Below are 22,416 nucleotides of genomic sequence, written 5' to 3'. Positions count from 1 at the left end.
CTCCCTCACTCATACACTGTGTTACTGTGTATTCTTCTGCCACGCATTACAAAACTAGTTCACCCATGTAGTCTGAAGTACGACACTAATGGTATAAACCGAAATAGTTGTGTCTCAATTTTTTAAAAGTTTTTATGGGAGCGAGCATCGTAAACTCAAAATGTATGTCAAGACTGTTATATCCCGAGGACCCCTTATCTGGTAGATTGCTTGCCTCCATTTAATTTATCCTTTTTCTGGAGATTTCTCCTGTTCTTTCATTTAGGACATGTTTCTTGAGTCCCCATTTTGGCTGCTTCTCTGTGTTGTTTCTATGTATTAGGTATTAGGTCTGGTACATCTCCCAGTTTGGTATTCCCTTATGTAGTAGGTGCCCTGTGACCTTAATGGTGCAGTGTTCCTGATCAACTGAGCTGGGTGCTCCAGGACTGTCCCCTGGGTGGGCTGTGTGTGTCCTTCTGTTGTAGTTGAGCCTTGATTTCTGTTGGCATGTCACTGGGTGGAACTGGCTCTCAGGTTGGCTAGCTGTGAGGATTGGCAATGATGACAGAGTATACGCTGCTGTGCAGGAGCTAACTATGAAGTGGGATTCCTTTCAGTGGGACCTGAAATGAACTCACCTCAGTGGTGACACCTTGAGACCCACCCTTGGGTGTGCTACTTGTGAAACTAATTGTGTGGTACTCTTTTCTTGTCTGAAGGTGACCACTGGGTGTGTTTGTTATGGGGCCTCTTGGGATGGACTCTGGTGCAGGTCAATGTCAGATGCTACCTGTAACTAGCCTAGGTCTGTTAAAAGCTTCTCAGCACTGGTATTCAGGGCTGGGGAGCCATTTGTGTTGGGCCTGGATTTGTGTGGTCAGGGCCACACTACAAAGTGGGGCCAGCTGCCACAAGTAACAAGCCTGGGTTAGGTCAATAAAATTCCCAGGATACCCCGAGATCTGCTGGCTGCCCATAAGTGTTAGCTCCTGATTCTTGAGTGGTACACCAGTGAGGTGAAGCAGGGTCTCAGGGAGATACCAGAGTGGGGCAAGTGCTGTTCACCAGGATAATAAATATTCAGATTCTGTACCAGTGCTGAGCCTGAGGCCACACAGCAAAAGTGTCACTGAGACCAGCCCTCGCCCACCTGGGCCCTATGGATCTTTGTAGTGAGGTCAGGGTGAAGCTAGGGGAGTTCACCTCGCTGATGTAAATTCAGATTTGGTAGTGTAGGGAGGAGGGCTCAATAGAGAGATAATGGCAGTTATTCCTTTAGCCCTTACTCTGAAGCCACACAACTTAGTTTCTTCCTGCATGACTCTGGCACCCCCAGAGCTTGATGAAATTCCTTAAGAGTTTATTAAGAAAGACTATGACACAAGCCCAGGTTGGTTGGTGCCAAAGAGTGCCTCGGGCTGTACACAAGTTGGGTTGGGCAGGGTGTGTGGGAGTAATCAAGGTAATCCTAGTGGAGTCTACCAGGCTAATGTATTTTCAGATAAGGCTGTGTATGGGGAGGGCTCAACACAGGAAAGATGGCAGTAGCACAGGAGGATGGCTCAACATCCTCATGGCAGCCATCCCTCCAGTCCCTGCCCCAAAGCCATATAACTTAGTTTCTCCCTGTATGTCTCTGGCACCCCACCAGCTGCTGCTGTCTCTCTGCAAGAGCCCAGTGTGAGTACCTGTACATGAGAGTTTTGCACTGGCCCTTTAAGAAAATACCCTGGTTTATAGCAGTCTTCCGTTGGAATCCCTGCTGATGTTTACAGCCAGATGTTATGTGGGCTCCTCTTGTCAACACTGGTATTCTAGGCTGGGGAGCCTGGTGCATGGTTGAGATCCTTTATTTCTGTGTGTGTGTGTGTGTGTGTGTGTGTGTGAGAGAGAGAGAGAGAGAGAGAGAGAGAGACAGAGACAGAGACAGAGATAGAGACAGACAGGAAGGGGGAGAGATAAGAAGCATCAATTCTTCTTCGCAGCTCTTTGTTGTAGCTCCTTAGTTGTTCATTGGCTGCCTTTTTATTTTTTTAAATTTTTCTGAAGTTGGAAACAGGGAGGCAGTCAGACAGACTCCCACATACACCCGACCGGGAGCCACCCGGCATGCCCACCAGGGGGCGATGCTCTGCCCATCTGGGGTGTTGCTCTGCCGCGACCAGAGCCATTCCAGCACCTGAGGCAGAGGCCACGGAGCCATCCTCAGCGCCTGGGCCAACTTTTTGCTCCAATGGAGCTTCTGCTGTGGGAGGAGAAGAGAGAGACAGAGAGGAAGGAAAGGGGGAGGGGTAGAGAAGCAGATGGGTGCTTCTCCTGTGTGCTCTGGCTGGGAATCGAACCCAGGACTCCTGCACGCCAGGCCGATGCTCTACCACTGAGCCAGGGCCATTGACTGCTTTTTTATATGTGCCTTGACTCGGGGGGCTACAGCAGAGCAAGTAACTTCTTGGCTCAAGTCAGTGACCTTGGGCTCATGCCAGACACCTCTGGGCTCAAGCCAATGACCACGGGGTCATGTCTATGATCCCACGCTCAAGCCAGTGAGCCCACACTCAAGCCAGATGAGCCCGCGCTCAAGCCAGATGAGCCCGCGCTCAAGCTGGCGACCTCGGGGTTTCGAACTTGGATCCTCTGCATCCCAGTCTAATACTCTATCCACTGCACAACTGCCTGGTCAGGTGAAATCCTTTATTTCTAAGGGGGGAGGACCTCTGTAGCTGGAATATCCCTCTGGATTCTCAACTGCCACATACAGGTGTGGGACCAGCCCATTTTGCATCTCTGCCCCTCTTAGTTACAGGACTTTTGTCCAGCTAGTCTTCGGATGGTTATCAGGCTGACTGTTCTATAATTTAGTTGTAATTTTGATGTGGTCATGGGAGGAGATGAGTGCAGTGTCCACCTACTCTGCCACCTTGACTGGAAACCCCTAGCTTGATCTTTTTGAAGCTCTGTTTTAAAGCTATGTCAGGTTAGTTCTAAGGTAGTTTTATTCTAGGGCTAATTTAGCCCTACTACCAATGTCTGATCCTTCTGTAGTCTTCTGAACGCCCTAGGTCAGTGGTCAGCAAACTCATTAGTCAATAGAGCCAAATATCAACAGTATAACGATTGAAATTTCTTTTGAGAGCCAAATTTTTAAACTTAAACTATATAGGTGAGTACATTGTTATTAATTTAATTAGGATACTCCTAAGCTGGCCTTTGCTAACACTGAAGGGATCAAAGAGCCGCATTTGGCTCGCTAGCAGCAGTTGGCCGACCAAGGCCCTAGGTGATCCACAAGCACTCTCAATTTTGCCTAGAGGTTCAGAACTTTAATGTGCCCTAGGATGATGTGAGCTCTGGGAATTGCTCAGCTTACCTCTATTGTTTTCCTTTACCCAGTCTTATGGTGTTCCACCCTATGCATGTGAGGTTTAGTATTCAGCAACAGACCCAAGGGGGACCTATGTAGATTTTTGAAATTCTTTGCATTTCCCTGCTCTCTGATGCTCTGTCCTGAAAATTCATGCCACTTCAGCGTTTCTGAACCCTGGTCGTCATCATCTGAGCTCAGCAAGTCTGTGGTGCTCTGCTTCAGCTGTCTTCCTATACTGCAGTGTACAAAGGGCCTCCAGATAGAAAGCCTAGGAAGTCACAGGGCTAATTTCATTTTCCTCTTTCTCAGGTCTCACAATTCTGTTATTGCCTATTGTCCAATATCTGAAAATGTTTGTTTCATATATTTAGACTAACTTTTAGTTGTTTATGCAAGAAGGTGTGATACCAGTTACTTCATCATGGCCAAAAGTAGAACTGATTTTAGTGTTAAAAAAACCCCAAACCTTCATTTTATCATTTAAAATATATCTTACTAGATGAAAGCCTAATATAGTTCATACCATAATGAACTAAAAATTTATTAAGGACCTGGCCAGTTGGCTCAGTGGCAGAGCGTTGGACTGGCGTGTGGAAGTCCCAGGTTCGATTCCTTCCCAGGGCACACAGGAGAAGCACCCAACTGCTTCTCCACCCCTCCCCTTCTCTATTCTCTGTCTCTCTCTTCCCCTTCCGCAGCCAAAGCTCCATTGGAGCAAAGTTGTCCCAGGCACTGAGGATGACTCCATGGCCTCCACCTTAGGTGCTAGAATGGCTCAGGTTGCAACAGAGCAATGGCCAGATGGGCAGAGTATTGCCCCCTGGTGGGCTTGCCAGGTGGATCCCGGTCGGGCACATGCTGGAGTCTGTCTCTCTGCCTCCCTGCTTCTCACCTCAGAAAAATACTTAAAAAAAATTATTGAACTCTATCTGTACCTCCCAACAGGAAGCCACAACATGCCCTGACAACAGAGAAAGAGTTTTATTTTTAATGCCTAAACATTTACTTTCAAATATAGTTAAGCATCTAGTGTAAAAAAAAATCTGTTCATGTGTTTTATATTTTTAACTCTAAAGCTGCAGTAATTAATCTCATTGTTTATTGGATGTGTAGGTGTATACATCTTTAGTTCACAAATTCTTTGTTTTTCAAGTAAGAGAAGGGGAGATAAGTGAGACAGACTCCTGTATTTGCCCTGACTGGATCCACTCGGCAACCCTGTCTGGGGTCAATGCTCAAATCAACAGAGCTATCCTCATCCCCTGGGGCCAACGCTTGAACCAATAGAGTCACTGGGCTGCAGGAGGGGAAGAGGGAAATAAGGGGGAGAGGAAGAGAAGAGGGAGAGGGAGAGAAGAGGGAGAGAAGAGGGAGAGAAGAGGGAGAAGGAGAGAAGAGGGAAAAGGAGAGAAGGGGGAGAGGAAGAGAACGGGAAGGGGGGAGCAGATGATTGCTTCTCTTGTGTGCCCTGACCGGAATCAAACCTAGGATGTCCATATGCCAGGCTAACACTCTATTAACTGAGCCAACCCGCTAGGGCCCCAAAATTCTTTCACTGAGATAAACTATATTAGAGAAACTGTACCTAAGAACCCCTTATTTATCCTTAAATCTGAAATAGTTGATGATTTTCTGGATTTCAAGCTGTAGTCTGATCCAGGCTTTGAAGAATTTAAGAGAAGAGTTATATTTTGCATGCAAGAACTATTATGTCCAAAAGGCAGACTGTGGCAGATTTTTTTTTTTTTTTACCGAGACAGAGAGAGGGACAGATAGGAACAGACAGACAGGAAGGGAGAGAGATGAGAAGCATCAATTCTTTGTTGCAGCACCTTAGTTGTTCATTGATCACTCTCTCATATATGCCTTGACCGGGGGGCTATAGCAGAGTGAGTGACCCCTTGCTCAAGTCAGTGACCTTTGGGCTCAAGCCAGCAACCATGGGGTCATGTCTATGATCCCACACTCAAGCCAGTGAGTCTGCACTCAAGCCAAATGAGCCCGCACTCAAGCCGGTGACTTTGGGGTTTCGAACCTGGGTCTCTGTGTCCCAGTCTGACGCTCTATCTAGTATGCTACCTCCTGGTTAGGCAGATTATGTTTTTTAAAAAAATAGCTATTACAATACTTTCCATTCCATATGTTCTTCCAGAACCTTGCTATTTCCCCACCAAGAAGTATAGTTTATGTCCTCTCTCCTAAACCTGGACAGGCCTTTGTGACTGCCTCAATTAATAAAAACACAACACAACTAATATTACATTACTTCTGAGGCTAGGTCAGAAAAGATGATACAGCTTCTTCTTAGCCTAATCTTAGAATTCACACTGTTGGGCCCTGTGCTACCATGTAAGAAGGGTTGCTAACCTGAAGCTGCCATGTTGAAGAGATCACATGGGGAGATCACAGAGAGACAGAGGTGCACAAGAGCTCTGGCTGTTCTAGTTCTCTGCTGTTCAAGCGTTCCTGATATCAACCAGATATTTCAGTGGGAAGCCTATGAGATGACTCTAGCACCAGTGCTATCTGATTGCAACGAGAGGACCCCCCCCAGATGAGAACTGCCAAGCTGAGCCTACCCAATCTCCAGAGTAGTATGGGACAATATAAAAAATGCCTTCGTTGGCATTAAATTTGAAGTGTTTTATTATGCAGCATCAGATAAGTGGAACACTGAATCTAAGATGCCTGTGAAATAGTGAAAAGTAGATGTCAAGGCACAAAAGAAAGGCCTAATGCTAAAGATACTCATTTGTTACTTGTTGGTAAGTGAAACCATGGAAGAGATCAAGACTGCTTATAATGAAAATAAAGAATAAGAAGGAGCCTACTACAAAAATCTAAGGAATTTAAATATTTAAATGTTAGACAGAGGAAGAACCTATAAAAGGATGTAGGAATGGCCAGGAGGCAGAAGGAAAACCAGGGCAATGTGATGTCATGAATGACTAAAGAAGAGAATGCTTCAAGATAAAGGGAGCTGTCAATTGTGATGAAGCTCTCAACAGGTTAAGATGAGAAATCCAAGTGTCCATTTTGGATTTAGCAACACAGACATAACTGATATTTTTTTGCAAGTATAGTCTCTATGAAGTGGTGCAGGGGAAGAGAAAGAATTGAAATGGGCTACCTGACCAGGCGGTAGCGCAATGAATAGAGTGTTGGACTGAGACGTGGAGGACCCAGGTTCAAAACTCTGAGGTCACCAGCTTGAGTGAGGGCTCATCTGGTTTGAGCATGGGGTCATTCGGTCTGTTGTAGCCCCCTGGTCAAGGCACATATGAGAAAGCAATCAATGAACAACTGAGGTGTCACAACGAAGAATTGATGCTTCTCAACTCTCTCCCTTCCTGTCTGTCAGTCCCTATCTGTCCTTTTCTCTAACTCTCTCTGTCTCTGACACACACACACACACACACACACACAAGAAATGAAATGGGCTAAAAAAGTAAGTGGGATGTTAGAAAGTATAGATACTATACATGGACATTCTTTTAAGAAGACAGGCATAAAGGTAAAGAGAATAATAAAGATATAAATAAATGGAAATTGAGAAAAAATTTACTATACCTAACATAATTTCTTGGCACTTTTAGTTTAGTCCTGATGATGCATATTCATGGAATCTACAGTTGTGTTTTCAAAAAATTTGTCTTGGGGATGAAAACCCAAATTCAACATATTTATGTCTCTTCCACTGCCTAAGAGACTACAATACACTACCACTAGTCTTCCTTAGGCAGGTCTATGGCAAATAGATAAATTGCTGTGTTGCTGCTAGAGGGCTTAGGGAATTTGCAAGCTAAATTGAATGGCTGAGAGCATACTGCTGAGTGCTGAGAAATTACAGAAGGAACATATACAGGATATTATTTACATTAACTAAAACTCGGTTCTTTAAATTGGTTAGACATGTGGCTTAAGGTAAATGTAGCCTAAGACTATTATACTTACTCGTTGTTGATGAACGATGGTTTTGTGCTCACGCGCCACACGTGTGGCCCATTTCCGAGCCTCTTTGTTTAGACTGTGCTCCTCTGTGGTCCCAGTTTCTGATTCTAACTGTCGGCTCTACAACACAAGAGAGAAAGTCTTGTTATACTTACTGAAATCACAACCATTCTGTAGGTGGATCAGAGGACCTTCACTTTGTCAGCACTCAAGAGCACGAGACGTGCTCCAGTACTGTGGGATATTAACAGAAGAGGAGGAGGACGGTATGGAACCATAAATGACCACGGGTTTTTTGTTTTACATTGCTGAACCTCCTCTCTAATACTGCGGTTTGATTCATTTGGGGTCTGAAGAAAGCAAGGGGAAAAAAAGGTTTTCATGCCAGCCTACTGAGGCACTAAAATGGTTGTATAGATAGATAAATATGGAAAAACAACTCAACAGTTTCAATGAGATTAAAGAAAGAATCATTGGACAGAGTGAAAAAAATAAAAACAGCACAAACTCTCTGCCCCCAAAAAATATTGGGTTTAATTTAGTTTCAGGTTCGTTACCAACTTAATGACAAAAACGCACAGTAGCTTTTCCCCTTCCTCTGGGCTTTGGTGTTACGTGAGAGAGAGTGGTACTAGACCAAATGAGCACGAAGGGTTTCTTCTAGCCCTCAAATGCTATGATGATGTTTCACAAAGAACAAACTGCAAAATCTAAATAAACAAGAGTAATAGTTAACCCCTACTGTCCAAAGCACTGTGGAAAGTGTTTCTTTTCACATACATACTTTTATAACAACATTATGAGATGAGTCATAAACCAAAGCTCAGAGAGATTAAGTAAAATTGCCAATGCCTACCAGATATTAAATGTGACAACTTTGATTACAGAAATCTGATTTCAGATTCAGAACTCTGAACCACTGAACTATTTTAACTTTCTTTAAACCCAAGAACTCATGAAAAAAAAACGTAAAATAATTATAAGAGAAAAAAAATTCGTTAACTGTGAATTATCCAAGAAAAATTTTAATACAGAAAGAAGCAAAAGTTTAGAGTGGGAAGAACTTAAAAAACTGGCTTTTGCAAAGTTACATAGCTCAAGATTTGAAAGTAAGTAGAATCTGATAAATTCGATTAAAAATGTAATTTTTTTTTTTTCATTTTTCTGAAGCTGGAAACGGGGAGAGACAGTCAGACAGACTCCCGCATGCGCCCGACTGGGATCCACCCGGTACGCCCACCAGGGGCGACGCTCTGCCCACCAGGGGGCGATGCTCTGCCCATCCTGGGCGTCGCCATGTTGCGACCAGAGCCACTCTAGCGCCTGGGGCAGAGGCCACAGAGCCATCCCCAGCGCCCGGGCTATCTTTGCTCCAATGGAGCCTTGGCTGCGGGAGGGGAAGAGAGAGACAGAGAGGAAAGCGCGGTGGAGGGGTGGAGAAGCAAATGGGCGCTTCTCCTGTGTGCCCTGGCCGGGAATCGAACCCGGGTCCTCCGCACGCTAGGCCGATGCTCTACTGCTGAGCCAACCGGCCAGGGCAAAAATGTAATATTTTTGATGGGGTTGTAGGCAAGGTTGAAAAACTTTTACTTTATGCAGACATCTCAACTAACGTTTATATAACCTAAAGTTAGGTTATATAATGATAAATGAGTTGAAATAGCAAAAGAATTAAAATCCAAATCTAATTACCTTTACAATTACATTTTATATTCTGAATCATTCTTTGGGCTACTAGGAATCTGGAAACCAACTTTATTATTTTATTTTGCTTTGTGGAAGGATCTAGATAGACATATAAATTTCTATCTGTCCATAGAAGTCAGGGTTTAAAATGTTAAATACTGGATGCTGATATAAATATAATCTATATTAGCAGGGAATCTGATGTACACAGGTTGTAAGGTGTATTCTGAATAGGCCATGTATAAGTTTTTAAGTCAGTCGGACCAAGTTGTAACCCTCTCTGTGCCATTTACTAGTCTTGGGCATATTGAGTCTTAGTTACATCTGAAGATTGCTAAAAAAGCCACCTATCTCTTAGGGGTTATTAGGATGAAATTAAGTCATTTCAAACATTCTCTTATAGTATCTACATATATTAAATATCTAATAAATGGTTTAATGTTAAGGACCCAATTGAAAATTACTTCAAACCAAAAAAGTTTTAAATCCAAATAACCCAAGTAATGAAAGAAAAACAAGACTGATGATATGCTGAGAAATCTTAAAGAGAATGAACTTATAGGGAGTAGAGATGATAAAGGAGGCAATTAATGAAAAAATTTAATTTTTATTACTGAGCAAAATTTTAGGAATAAATATATATATATTTTTTAAAGAAACTTTTTTTAAAATTTTATTTATTCATTTTTAGAGAGGAGAGAGAGAGGGAGAGAGAGAAACAAGAGAGAGAGAAGGGGGAGGAGCTGGAAGCATCAACTCTCATATGTGCCTTGACCAGGCAAGCCCAGGGTTTCGAACCGGCAACCTCAGCATTTCCAGGTCGACGCTTTATCCACTGCACCACCACAGGTCAGGCCACAAGTAAATATTAAAATGTGTGCAGGCTGTAGAGAGGCAATAGTCCATAGGCTCAGTGTCTGGTAAATTGAAATGTGCTTTAAAACAGAATAGGAACAGCAGCAATTTCAGAAATACAACAGAAATAACAGGAAAGAGTGGTGAGGAGTCCGTCCTGCATGTCCTCCATTCACCTGGTGGGAGAGTGTGGTAATGGCACTGACTGGGGCTCCGCTCGCCAGGACAGGCTTAGCGCTACCAACTCCAAGAGGACACCAGGAAGCAAGAAAACCATGGCTCCCTGCTCAGATGAAAGAAAAGTGCTAGCATAAACTGAGTAAAAGTAATTGTTTGGGATTTTATTCTTTGTGGGCAGTAAGAATACTTAATTTACAACAAAACAAAATGTACACAAAAATGTTCTGCAGTTAAACACATTCTTAAAAATGACTATTCTAGAGACTTTTTCAATGATTGACAATCTGGGATGATTTTTATAAAAGTATGGGCATGTATTCTTTTTCATTATGCAAAAATTAACTGCTTCCCAAGTGTTCAACATTTCCTCTCAGAAAACATAGTAACTTGCAGAAAGAACATTCAAATTGCAATCAGGACAGTATCTGTCACTAATCCTTTGTATGACTCTGGACAAGTCTTCTCTTCCTTTCTAGGTTTCAGTTACCCTTTTACTAAAGGCATCTTAGCTCTAAGGTTATTTTCAGAATTCCTGTTAAAGAAAAGTAAGGTGCTTCAAACAAGATGGAAAATGAGAAGCACAATCTTTTCACTATAAACAGGAAAGGAAACCCCTGATTTATAAGGGAAAATGCAAAGCCCCATCTTATTGTACTCAGTGGTCCCTTATACATACCATACATACATATATATCTATATCTATATATATTTATATAGATATAGATATATATAACTTTCATCCCAATAGCAGGTCCCACCCTTTCATTAACATGCAAAGCCACACATCCCATTGCTCCCACCCTTGACCGAAATCCCATATACCTCAGCTATGGTCATTCTCAGAGCACTGACAGGGGAGAGCTCAATATCCACCAGTTGGGCGGCTTTTAAACTCTGCCCAGTAAAGATTGCACAAGGACAGAAAATAGCATAGTTAGAATTGTAAGGCAAACAAGGACACAGCTAAGAACATTTAGCACAGTGTCTAGAAACAAAATAAGATTTAGGATTGCAGTTAGGATAAGTGAGATGAATGTCACTGTTATTCTGATTTTCTGAGGAAAATGAGCAAAGATAAAATAATCTCAAATTAGTTGCTATTTTAAGTCAAGCTTGGCAAACCTGCCCATACTCTGTATCTTCTAATATTCTGCTACATTCCTCCCAGGCTTCAAAGAAGTCAAATTATAGAATAATGTCACCCAATCACTAAGCAAAAGCTGATAAAAAAGAAAAAAGATACCATTATTAATGGCAAGGGCTATAATCTAGAGGAAAATGCTTTTTCCCCTACATTTCTTTATATAGCCACTAAGAGGGCTACTTAAAATTCAGTAAGAAAAGTAATGAAGACATCTCTAGCAAAGGTGTCTATTAAACTGATACCATTAAATTCTGGTATCATAAACTCCCCTGGGTTTGATTTTAGGATTACTAACAGAATTGACCAATGTTATCTGATTTCTGTCTTGGCTCGCCTACACTGAGACCATGTGCCAGAGATGCTGGCATATAAATACGTGCTAAACATGCGCTTTCTCACCTTGCAGAAGTTAAAATTTCTTTGTAGGTTATTAAATTAGCTTTTTGGTTTTTTTAAATAAAAAAATGGCATTTTTCATGGACTAAACTCAAGAATAAAAATGGATGATTAATGTCGACTTTAAAAAATTTGCCAATTTGACATCCGTGTTAATACTTTAACATCTTAAGAAACTGAAAGACATAGAAAGGGCCTATAATTTTCTATAAAACCAACAAAATCTTTGCATGTACATATTTAGTATTTATTAATTCTATTCTGGTTAAAATTTAACCACTGGCTTCTCTGAAAGGGTTATCTGTATGAGGAATTTCATGGATGGAAAGTATGATTTATATTTGAATTGAAATAAAGCCTTTAATATTTTTTCTTCTATAAGTTCAGTTTTCAGCTGTAACTTGTCTATAACTTATTCCAATTTAGTAGAAACTTTTCAAAATAAAGATATTAGGGGTGTTAGTCATGTTTTACAAAGAAACATCAGTTTCTCTGTTTCCCCACAGTTTGTTATACAATTAATGAGACATACTCAGCTTTTTGTTTATTTCAAGGATAATAGTTATTTAAGCAGGAACATAGCTTAAAAACAAATGAAATAAAAATCTGGAATTCCCTTACTGTATCGCTGTCACAAGGCTGGAACTGGAAGGGCTGGGGTTTGTGAAAAACAGCATTCTCTTGTAGAAACAGCTGAAGATTATAATCCCGTATCACCTACAGAGAAAATAAATTATCTTTAGTTTTTGTTTTTTTTTTAAATTCAGTGAGAGAAGGGGAGGCAGTGAGACAGACTCCTGCATGCATCCCTACTAGGATCCACCCAGCAAGCCCTCTAGGGGGCGATGTTCTGCCCATCTGGGGTGTTGCTCCAACGTTCAGCAACTGAGCTCTTCTTAGTGCCTGAGGTGGAGGCCATGGAGACATCCTCAGTGCCCAGGGCCAACTGTCTCCAATTGAGCCATGACTGCAGGAGGGGAAGAAAGAGAGAGGAGTGGAGAAGCAGATGGGCACTTCTCCTGTGTGCCCTGACGAGGAATCGAACCCAGGACATCCACACGCTGGGCTGACGTTGTACCACTGAGCTAACCTAGGTTAAAATGACCAGTAATTACATTTTAAAGCTTTAAGATTCATTCTGCTGTTTTTCAAAAAATGAGAAATCATCCAGTATTACATAATCAAAAATAAATGGTTGTTTTTTTCCATTTCAACAGTTGTTTTCACTGTACTGTTTTTCCAAGAATCTAAATTTGGAAAGTCCTAGTTTAGAAACTAGCCCAAATATTGAGTCAACACAATATACAATATTTTAAAACATCAAGAAGATAACTATTGTCCAAAAGCTATTCTTTTTAATGTATGTGTATGTGTGTGTTCATGTGCATAAACAGGGAAACAGGTTTGTCTCTTAGGTCTCCTACTTCTAAAGCTTTGTAGGTCTCTTTTTTTTCAATTTTATTTTGTATTGGTTTCAAGTGTATAGCTTAGTAGTTAGATAATCATATATTTTACAATGTTCTCCTCGACATTTCCAGTACCCCAATTGGTCCCATTTATAGTTATCACAAAATTATTGACTATATTTCCTACGCTGTACTTACTACCCTGTGACTATTTTGTAACTCCCAATTTGTGCTTTGTAGTCCCTTCATCTCTTTTCCCAGGATAGGAGTCTTACAGTTTGTTTTATGGAGATTGCCATCCACTAGAAAATGACCAGATAACCTCATCCATAGCATAAAATAGTATTTTAAAATAAATCTTATTTATTGATTTGGGAGGGGGTGGAGAAACTCATTTATATATTCATTGGTTGATTCTTTTTTTTTTTTTTTTTTTAGAGAGGAGAGGGAGAGACAGAGGAGAGACACAGAGAGAGAAGGGGGGAGGAGCAGGAAACATCAACTCCCATATGTGCCTTGACCAGGCAAGCCCAGGGTTTCGAACCGGCGACCTCAGCATTTCCAGGTCAACGCTTTATCCACTGCGCCACCACAGGTCAGGCCATTGGTTGATTCTTGTGTGTGCCCTGACTGGGGATCGAATTGGCAATCTTGGCATAGCAGGATGATGCTCTAATCAACCGAGCTACCCATCTAGGGGTCTAATACCATTTTACTTTATTATTATTATTATTTTTTTTATTCATTGATTTTAGTCAAAGAGGAAGAGAGGGAGGGAAAGTGACAGAGAGAGAGAGAGAGAGGAACATCAATCTATTCCTGTATGTGCTCTGACCAGGGATAGAACAGACAACCTCTGTGCTTTGGGATGATGCTCTAAACAACCAAGCTATCCAGCCAGGGCTCTAATTACCATTTTAAAGCATACCAAGAAGACAGACTAGAAGGGAATTTATATATAGGGGGAATTCTGAGTCAGAGAAAGTAGCAAAACTAATAGCACAGAGAGAAAGATAGCCATCTGAAAAGGAATTCATTGCATTATATACTACTCTGGGAAAGAATAGAAACCAGCAACATTTTATTGTGCAGAAACCCATTTTGCTACACAGCTTTCTCTTTGCTTATCTTTCATTTGCAGTATATTACAGCTCATTAGTACCTTTGTCAGAGGATGGGCAGAAGAAGAGGAAAAAAGCAGTTTAAAGCAGCTCTGTAGCTATACAGTACCTTAGTAGTCTCAGGGAAAGGGATTACTGGGGAGCTAGAGAAAGGAGAAGTTGTATTTTGCAATTTATTTACCAATATCATCCTGGTTCTTTCTCTATTGCTCCCCTCCCCTTCATTCAATAACCCTTTATTGAGAGAGCTTACCAGGCCCAATGTTAAATGCGGGCGTGAGGGAAAATATATAAATGAATAAAGATAAGCAGTCAAGATTAGTATCTTCAAAGAATATATAATACGAAAACTGGGAGAACCAAATGGGTTACACAATTAAAATACACCATGGAAGTATGTAGAGGGTACCAGGAGAGCACAGAAGGTGATAGTTAATCCAGACTGAAGGGGTGGGACGGGGTGCAAAGCGGTTGGGAGAATCTGGTCAGGAAAAGCTGGCTGAATAAACATATTCTCAAAAGCAAATGTGCTGTGTTCTTTTCCTGGATCCAGTTTAAGCTCCAGTAGCTGTGAAAGCTCTTGACAGCCCTCAGAGCCTCCCTAATTACCATGAAGGAAAAGCTAAGAGAATCATCCTAGTTGCCAAACCTATCCTCTCAGGCACTATAAATCTATTTTTTTTTTGAAGGGGAAGTATCAACCTTTAGAATTTTTACTTTTTGTCACAAAAAATTTCAAACACATAAAAAGGTGAGACAACAGTAGAGTGTATTCCTACATAGCCAACAACCAACTTGCAAAAACATCCCCGTGTGGCTAATGTTGTTTCATCTATAAATCCGTCTACCCCCTCTATCCCCAATGTAAAAAAGTCCCAGACATACCATTTCATCCTTAAATATTTCAGTATGATATCTAAAAGATAAGGGCTCTTTAAAAAACACGTCCATATTGAAATTTAAAATATTTATAAAACCATCAACAAGTGTTCAAATTTCCATGATTGCTTTGTATTTATTAAAGTTTTTAAAATCAGGATCAAAATAAGGACCCCACGATGCAACTGGATGATGTTACTTAGATTTGTTCCTCCATCTATCCCCACATCCCCTGCAATTTGTTGAAGAAAGTGGGTTTTTTTTTTTTTTTTTTTTCATTTTTCTGAAGCTGGAAACAGGGAGAGAGTCAGACAGACTCCTACATGCGCCCGACCGGGATCCACCCGGCGCGCCCACCAGGGGCGACGCTCTGCCCACCAGGGGGCGATGCTCTGCCTATCCTGGGCTTCACCATGTTGCGACCAGAGCCACTCTAGCGCCTGAGACAGAGGCCACAGAGCCATCCCCAGCGCCCAGGCCATCTTTGCTCCAATGGAGCCTTGGCTGCGGGAGGGGAAGAGAGAGACAGAAAGGAAAGCGCGGCGGAGGGGTGGAGAAGCAAATGGGTGCTTCTCCCGTATGCCCTGGCCGGGAATCGAACCCGGGTCCTCCGCACGCCAGGCCGACGCTCTACCACTGAGCCAACCGGCCAGGGTGAAACTGGGTTTTTGTTTTGTAGTTTCCCAGTTTGAATTTTGCTGACTGCATCCTTGTAGTATCAGTGTTCTGTTGCCTAGATTTCCTATAAATTGATGCTGATTACATTCAGCTTTTGTTTTGTTTTGATAAGGTGGTGTTCACCTCTATGAGGAGATTTGCTTCTGATTTGCCCCTTCTTACGATATTAATAGCTGTAGTGGGCTGAATGGTGGCCCTCCCAAAAGATTTGTGTCCTAATCCCTGGAACCTGTGAATGTTACCTCATTTGGAAAAAGGCCCTTTGCAGATGTAATTAAGGATTTTAAAATAATGAGATCATTCTGAATTCCCTGGATGGGCCCTAAATCTAATGATAAGTACCCTTATAAAAGACATACAGAGGAAAACAGTCTGGAGAGGAGATAATTCAACCATAAGAGATAGGACCACAAGCCAAGGAATGCCGGGAGGCACTAGAAACTGAAAGAAAAGAAACTGATCCTCCCCTAAAACCTTTGGAGGAAAGGCAGCTCTGCTCTTTTATTTCTGACTCTTGGCCTCCAGAACTTGGGAAGCAATAAATTGTTTGGTTTTTTAAAAATTTTAGTGAGGGGAGAGAGAGAGAGAGAGAGAGAAAGAGAGAGAAGGGAGGAGGAGCAGGAAGCATCAACTCTCATATGTGCCTTGACTGGGCAAGCCCAGGGTTTTGAATCAGTGACCTCAGCGTTCCAATTGATGCTTTATCCACTGTGTTACCACAGGTCACGCGGGTGGGAATAAATTTCAGTTAAGCCACCCAGTTTATGGTAATTTGTATAGCAGCCTTAAGGAAACTAATAGAACAGTTCTCTGATGATGTAAGGCCAGTGGCCGCTGCCGTGGCCAGGCAGGTTCACACTGGATTTGGTCAGATGGTAAAGAAACTGTGGAGCCAGAAAATGGTGGGGCATTCCGTTTATTAGAGTCTCATAATGGCAAACAAGCCAACAGGGTGGAAAACTCCTTCCCTCTCTCCCAGGGTTCCCAAGAACCGACCCCCCTCTCCAGACTCACTGGACTCCCCCCTTATGGACTCACTGGACACTTCCCCCACAAGCCCCCATGAGCAAAACAGGCGGGGTGCAAATACCCCCTCTCCAGCAAACAACTGTCCCTCCCTCATAGAGGCAGGCAATCTGCAATTTGCAATCACTGCCCTGAGGGCAAGCACCTGCAGCCTTCCACAGACCACACACAGAAGGTGCTGCCCTGCACAATGCAAAATACAAGCAAGCAAACCTAAACACACTTTACAAACTTGTTTGTCCAACAGATGATAAATGCCTAAATCCATTAGGGGCTGCAAAAACTAGAAATTTTTCTATTTTTGTCCCTACCATTTTATCAAGAAATTTTTTTATCATTCCTTTTTCATTTATTAGCTAAAATACTTCTATAAGAGAAATTATCCAAGTCAATTATTTAGTTACCTTGAAATACAGTTCATAAAAGGCAGGATAAATGCTTAATTCTTACCCTTTATTATCTAGTTCTCATGTGGAGTTTTTTTGCCTAGCAACCTCCAAAGAATGACCAATTACATACAGCTTTAATAAATTATTATGAAGTTCTGGATTTGAAAATATTCAATAAGTTTTAATCCACTGCAGGTATCCTAACTGATGATGAAATCCCATCAGCCAACAAGATCTCATCCTGAGTCCTCTTGACATGACTTAGTAGTTTTATTTTTTTATTTATTATTATTTTTTTTGCATTTTTCTGAAGCTGGAAATGGGGAGAGACAGTCAGACAGACTCCCGCATGGCATGCACCAGACCGGGATCCACCCGGCACGCCCACCATGGGGCCACGCTCTGCCCACCAGGGGGCGATGCTCTGCCCATCCTGGGCGTCGCCATGTTGCGACCAGAGCCACTCTAGCGCCTGGGGCAGAGGCCACAGAGCCATCCCCAGCGCCCGGGCCATCCTTGCTCCAATGGAGCCTTGGCTGCGGGAGGGGAAGAGAGAGACAGAGAGGAAGGCGCGGTGGAGGGGTGGAGAAGCAAATGGGCGCTTCTCCTGTGTGCCCTGGCCGGGAATCGAACCCGGGTCCTCCGCACGCTAGGCCGACGCTCTACTGCTGAGCCAACCGGCCAGGGCATGACTTAGTAGTTTTAGACTATTTTTCTTGCTTTCTATTATGAAAAACTAAGATTTATCTTATATTTCAAGTTCCAGACATAGAATCAGTCTTATTTTCCTCCAAAGCCCTGATTTTCTTTCTCTTTTTTTTTTTAAGTGAGGAGAAAGTTAGTTAGAAAACAAACTCTGGACACTAGAGGTACTGGGTCAGTCACCATTCTTTTTCTCAAGGAATTTACTCAGAGGGCAGTTGCAAAGAGGTACTGTGTACCTACTAATGTTGGCATCCAGCATAACTACAGTCAATAGCAAAACCATAAAATCAACTCTGGTACAAAAGTATAAAGTTTTTTTAAAATTTCACTAGTTATACATGCACTCATCTGGGGTGGGTGGTAGATGTGCAGAGGTCTATGCAATATCATCATATGTGTAGCTTTATGTAACCACCATCACAATCAAGACACTAAACTGGACCATCACCATAAGACTCTCTTGTGCTATACTCCATAATACCTACATCTACTCTCCCCACCCTTAACTCCTGGAAACCATTAATCTGTTCTCTATCTCTACAAATATGTTAATTCTCAAATGTTATGTAATGGAATCATACAATTTATCTTTTCAGATTGCCTTTTTTCACCTAGCATAATTTCCCTGAAGTTTATCCAAGTTGATGCATATACCAACAGTTTGTTGCTTTTTATTGCTGAGCTTTCCGTGGCATGCACATACCACCATTTACTTGATCTTTCACTCACTAAAGGTTGTTTAAGCAGTTTCCAATTTTTGGCTATTATGAATAAAGCTACTATGAAAATTTGTGCACAAGTTTCTGTGTGAAGATATAATTTCATTTTCTCTGGAATATGTGCTCAGTCTCGTTCTCTTTAAATTTGTTACTGAGGCCCTGGCTGGTTGGCTCAGCAGTAGAGCGTCGGCCTGGCGTGTGGGGGACCTGGGTCCGATTCCCGGCCAGGGCACATAGGAGAAGTGCCCATTTGCTTCTCCACCCCCCCCCCCTTCCTCTCTGTCTCTCTCTTCCCCTCCCGCAGCCAAGGCTCCATTGGAACAAAGATGGCCTGGGTGCTGGGGATGGCTCCTTGGCCTCTGCCCCAGGCGCTAGAGTGGCTCTGGTCATGGCAGAGCGATGCCCCGGAGGGGCAGAGCATCGCCCCTGGTGGGCGTGCTGGGTGGATCCCGGTCGGGTGCATGCGGGAGTCTGTCTGACTGTCTCTCCCCGTTTCCAGCTTCAGAAAAAATACCAAAAAAATAAAAAAATAAAAAAATAAATTTGTTACTGAAGTATAACTAACATATACTGCTCACAACAATTAGGGGATATTTTATTGCTTCATATAACTTTGAAATACAAATATTGATCGACTTACGACCTATGCAACTTAGAACCATTCAACTTTATGACCACAATCGCTAGCCACGACTGCTTTGCGTCTGGCAGTGCAAGCGTTGCCCAGCTGGGCGGACGACAGTGCGGACCAGCTTCCATGCAGCACTATCATCTCCACGTGCACCATTTCAACTGTTATCCCAGACTCGGTACAGCAATTTGTGTTTTGTGTCTTGGATATTTTTCATCAAACCCCTCCCAAGATGTCTATCAAGAGGAAATTGTCTTTACAAATATTAAACCAGTTGTACTGGTAATGCAGTGTTTTACTTAAACCTGATGAATGTAAAAATAAGAAACAGCCTATCTGTGGTGGTGCAGTGAATAAAGCATCGACCTGGAAATGCTGAGGTCACCGGTTCAAAACCCTGGGCTTGCCTGGTCAAGGCACATATGGGAGTTGATGCTTCCAGCTCCTTCCCCACCTCTCTCTCTCTGTCTCTCCTCTCTCTCTCTCTGTCTCTCCTTCTCCTCTCTAAAATGAATAAATAAAAAAATAAAAAATAAATTTAAAAAAATAAAAATAAGAAACAAAATGGTGTAGAGATGATACAAATGGCATAAAATGAACAAAGAAAATTATAATATATAATGAAAAAAAATTATGATAAAATATGACTTAAAGATTTTTTAAAAATATTTTATTTAATGATTTTTTTAGAGAGAGAGGAGTGAGAGAGAGAGAGAAAGAGAGAGAAGGGGGAGGAGCAGGAAGCATCAACTCCCATATGTGCCTTGATCAGGCAAGCCCAAGGTTTCAAACCGGCGACCTCAGTGTTCCAGGTCGATGCTTTATCCCACTGCGTCACCACAGGTCAGGCCCATGACTTAAAGATTTTTATAACATCATTTCACAGTACTGTACATATAGCCTACTCAACTTACGACCAAATCTTGTTACGACCGGTCTGTCGGAACCAATCGTGGTCATAAGTCGAGCACTAGCTGTATCCCCTAATTGTTGTGAGCAGTACATAATAAACTGTACTTATTTGAAGTATATAATTTAAGCTTTAACATATCTATACACCTGTGAAACACCCCCACAATCAAGATAATAAACATATTCCTCACTCTCAAAAGTTACCTTGTCCTTGTAATCCTTCCCTCCAGTCCCCTCTGACCCCCTGTCATTTCTATGACAACCGAGACTAGGCTTTAAATCTCGTGTGCATGCTACTGGTAAATCCTTAAGCATGTAGCGCAGTGAGTTTGCCTAAAGTAGCATCCAATAAATAGTTGTTTAAGAACACCTGAGTAACCACCAGATGAAATACAAATTACCAATAGTGTTGAAAACCTTATCACACTCCCACCTTACATCTTTCCACAGCAGTGTTCCTCAACCATTAAAAAAAAAAATTATCGCCCCCATGTCCTGGCCCAGGGAGCTGAGCTGTTTTAGATGTTTTTATTCCCTAAGCAAGAAATTTGATTACATTTTAATATCACAAATATACAACCCCAATATCTGGTAGCAATTTTTACTTCCTTAGAGGAATATCACCTCCTTGGAGAATGATGCAGAACATCTAGAGCAGTGATCCCCAACCCCCGGGCCGCGGACCAGTACCAGTCTGCGGGCCATTTGGTACCGGTCCGCAGATAAACAATAAATAACTTACATTATTTCCGTTTTATTTACACTTAAGTCTGAATGATGTTTTATTTTTAAAAAATGACCAGATTCCCTCTATTACATCCGTCTAAGACTCACTCTTGATGCTTGTCTCGGTCGCGTGATACATTTATCCGTCCCACCCTAAAGGCTGGTCCGTGAAAATATTTTCTGACATTAAACCTGTCTGTGGCCCAAAAAAGGTTGGGGACCACTGCTCTAGAGGGTAACCACCCTACTGAATTTTATCATTTTCCTATTTTTTAAAATTTAAATAGAGTTACTACATATAATGTATTTCAAAATGATACTGCTTTTGTTGGGTAATTTTGAACTGTATAAATAGCATCTTAGTGTGTATATTCTTTTGCAACCTGCTTCTTTGCTCAACACTGTATTTGTGAGTCCTATCCACAGTAATGCATACCTACAGAGCTTTCATTTTCATTGTGGTACTATAGTACTTTATTCATCCTACTGTCAGTGGACAGCTGGGTTCTTTCTAGTTCTTTCAACTTTTATGAAGAAAGTTGCTATGAACATTTCCCCAAAATTTTCTGGTACACATACAAGAGTTTCTTTAGGATATATTCCTCAGAGTGGAACTGCTTGGTCATAAGCGAAGTGCAACTTTAAGTTGACTAAATGTCAAATATTTTCAAGTTGGATGTTCCAATTTGTACCCCTTATGGCAGTGCATGAATTTCTGTTAATCCATATTATCAATACCCATTCTGGTCTATCTACTTTTGTCAATCTCATTGGTAGAAAATAGAATGTCACGGTGATTTAAATTTCTATCTCTTTGATTAATGATGAGGGTAAGCATCTATACTGTATTAGTTTGCCAGGCTACCATAATGAAGTATTAGCCTCGGTGGCTTAAACAATAGAAATTTATTTCCTCACAGTTCTAGAGGCTAGAAGTCCAAGGTCAAGGTGCTTTTAGGATTGGTTTCTTCTGAGGGCCTCTCCTTGCTTGTAGATGGCCATCTTTTTCTTCACATGGTCTTCCCTCTGTGCCTGTCTGTGTCCTAATCTACTCTTATAAGGACATAATCTCTTTTCAGTTGGGACACCTTTTATTTCTTTTTCTTGTCTAGTTGCTCTAAGACCCCCCAGTGCAATGGTGAGTAGCAACAGTAAAAGTGGACATCCCTCCTCTTGTTCCTGATACTAGCAGAAAAAGTTTCTTTCACTAATGATTATGGTATCAGCTGTAGGTTTTTCCATAAACGCCCTTCATCGTGTTAAGGAAGTTCCTTTCTATTCCTAATTTGCTGAGTGTTTTTTATCTTAGAGTGTTGAATTTGTCAAATGCTTTTTCTGTGTCTTTTTAAATGATCACAGGAAGTTTTCCCCCTTTCTTTTTATTTGGTTTACTTTTCTGGTTAGTCTTCAAGGTATTAAGAATGGCAATACCAGCCAATTCAATTTTCAAAGAAATACAAAATAACACTTATTTTCTGAATTGTTAAAAGAGCTACCGATACATTATTAATTGGTTTCCTTAAGCAGACAGAACGCAAGCACACACAAACAAAATACAAAGGCCAGCAGAACTATCTTTAGAACTTACTATTATAGGGAAAATATCTATGACAACATCTGCTTCAGTCACATATACAAAGCATTTCATAAAATATTAAGGAGAAAA

At 41.7% G+C, this 22,416-nt stretch overlaps 1 protein-coding gene across 2 annotated transcripts in view; it reads right to left on the bottom strand.

Annotated features, from left to right (window-relative positions):
* Positions 1-22,416, bottom strand: part of FCHSD2 (FCH and double SH3 domains 2) — a 278,607-nt gene that overhangs the window by 53,135 nt on the left and 203,056 nt on the right. For both annotated transcript variants that reach the window (XM_066250498.1, XM_066250500.1), the window contains exons 10-11: positions 12,180-12,275; positions 7,301-7,417 (exon numbers count right to left, since the gene is read on the bottom strand). In XM_066250498.1, coding sequence (XP_066106595.1) covers positions 7,301-7,417; positions 12,180-12,275 — 213 coding nt within the window. The remainder of the gene's footprint in view (positions 1-7,300; positions 7,418-12,179; positions 12,276-22,416) is intronic.

This window comes from Saccopteryx bilineata, chromosome 1 (genome assembly GCF_036850765.1).
Source record: "Saccopteryx bilineata isolate mSacBil1 chromosome 1, mSacBil1_pri_phased_curated, whole genome shotgun sequence".
NCBI classification, from domain to species: Eukaryota; Metazoa; Chordata; class Mammalia; order Chiroptera; family Emballonuridae; genus Saccopteryx; species Saccopteryx bilineata.
The sequence above is the reverse complement of the archived record's forward strand: the minus strand, read 5'-3'. Positions and strand labels throughout refer to the sequence as shown.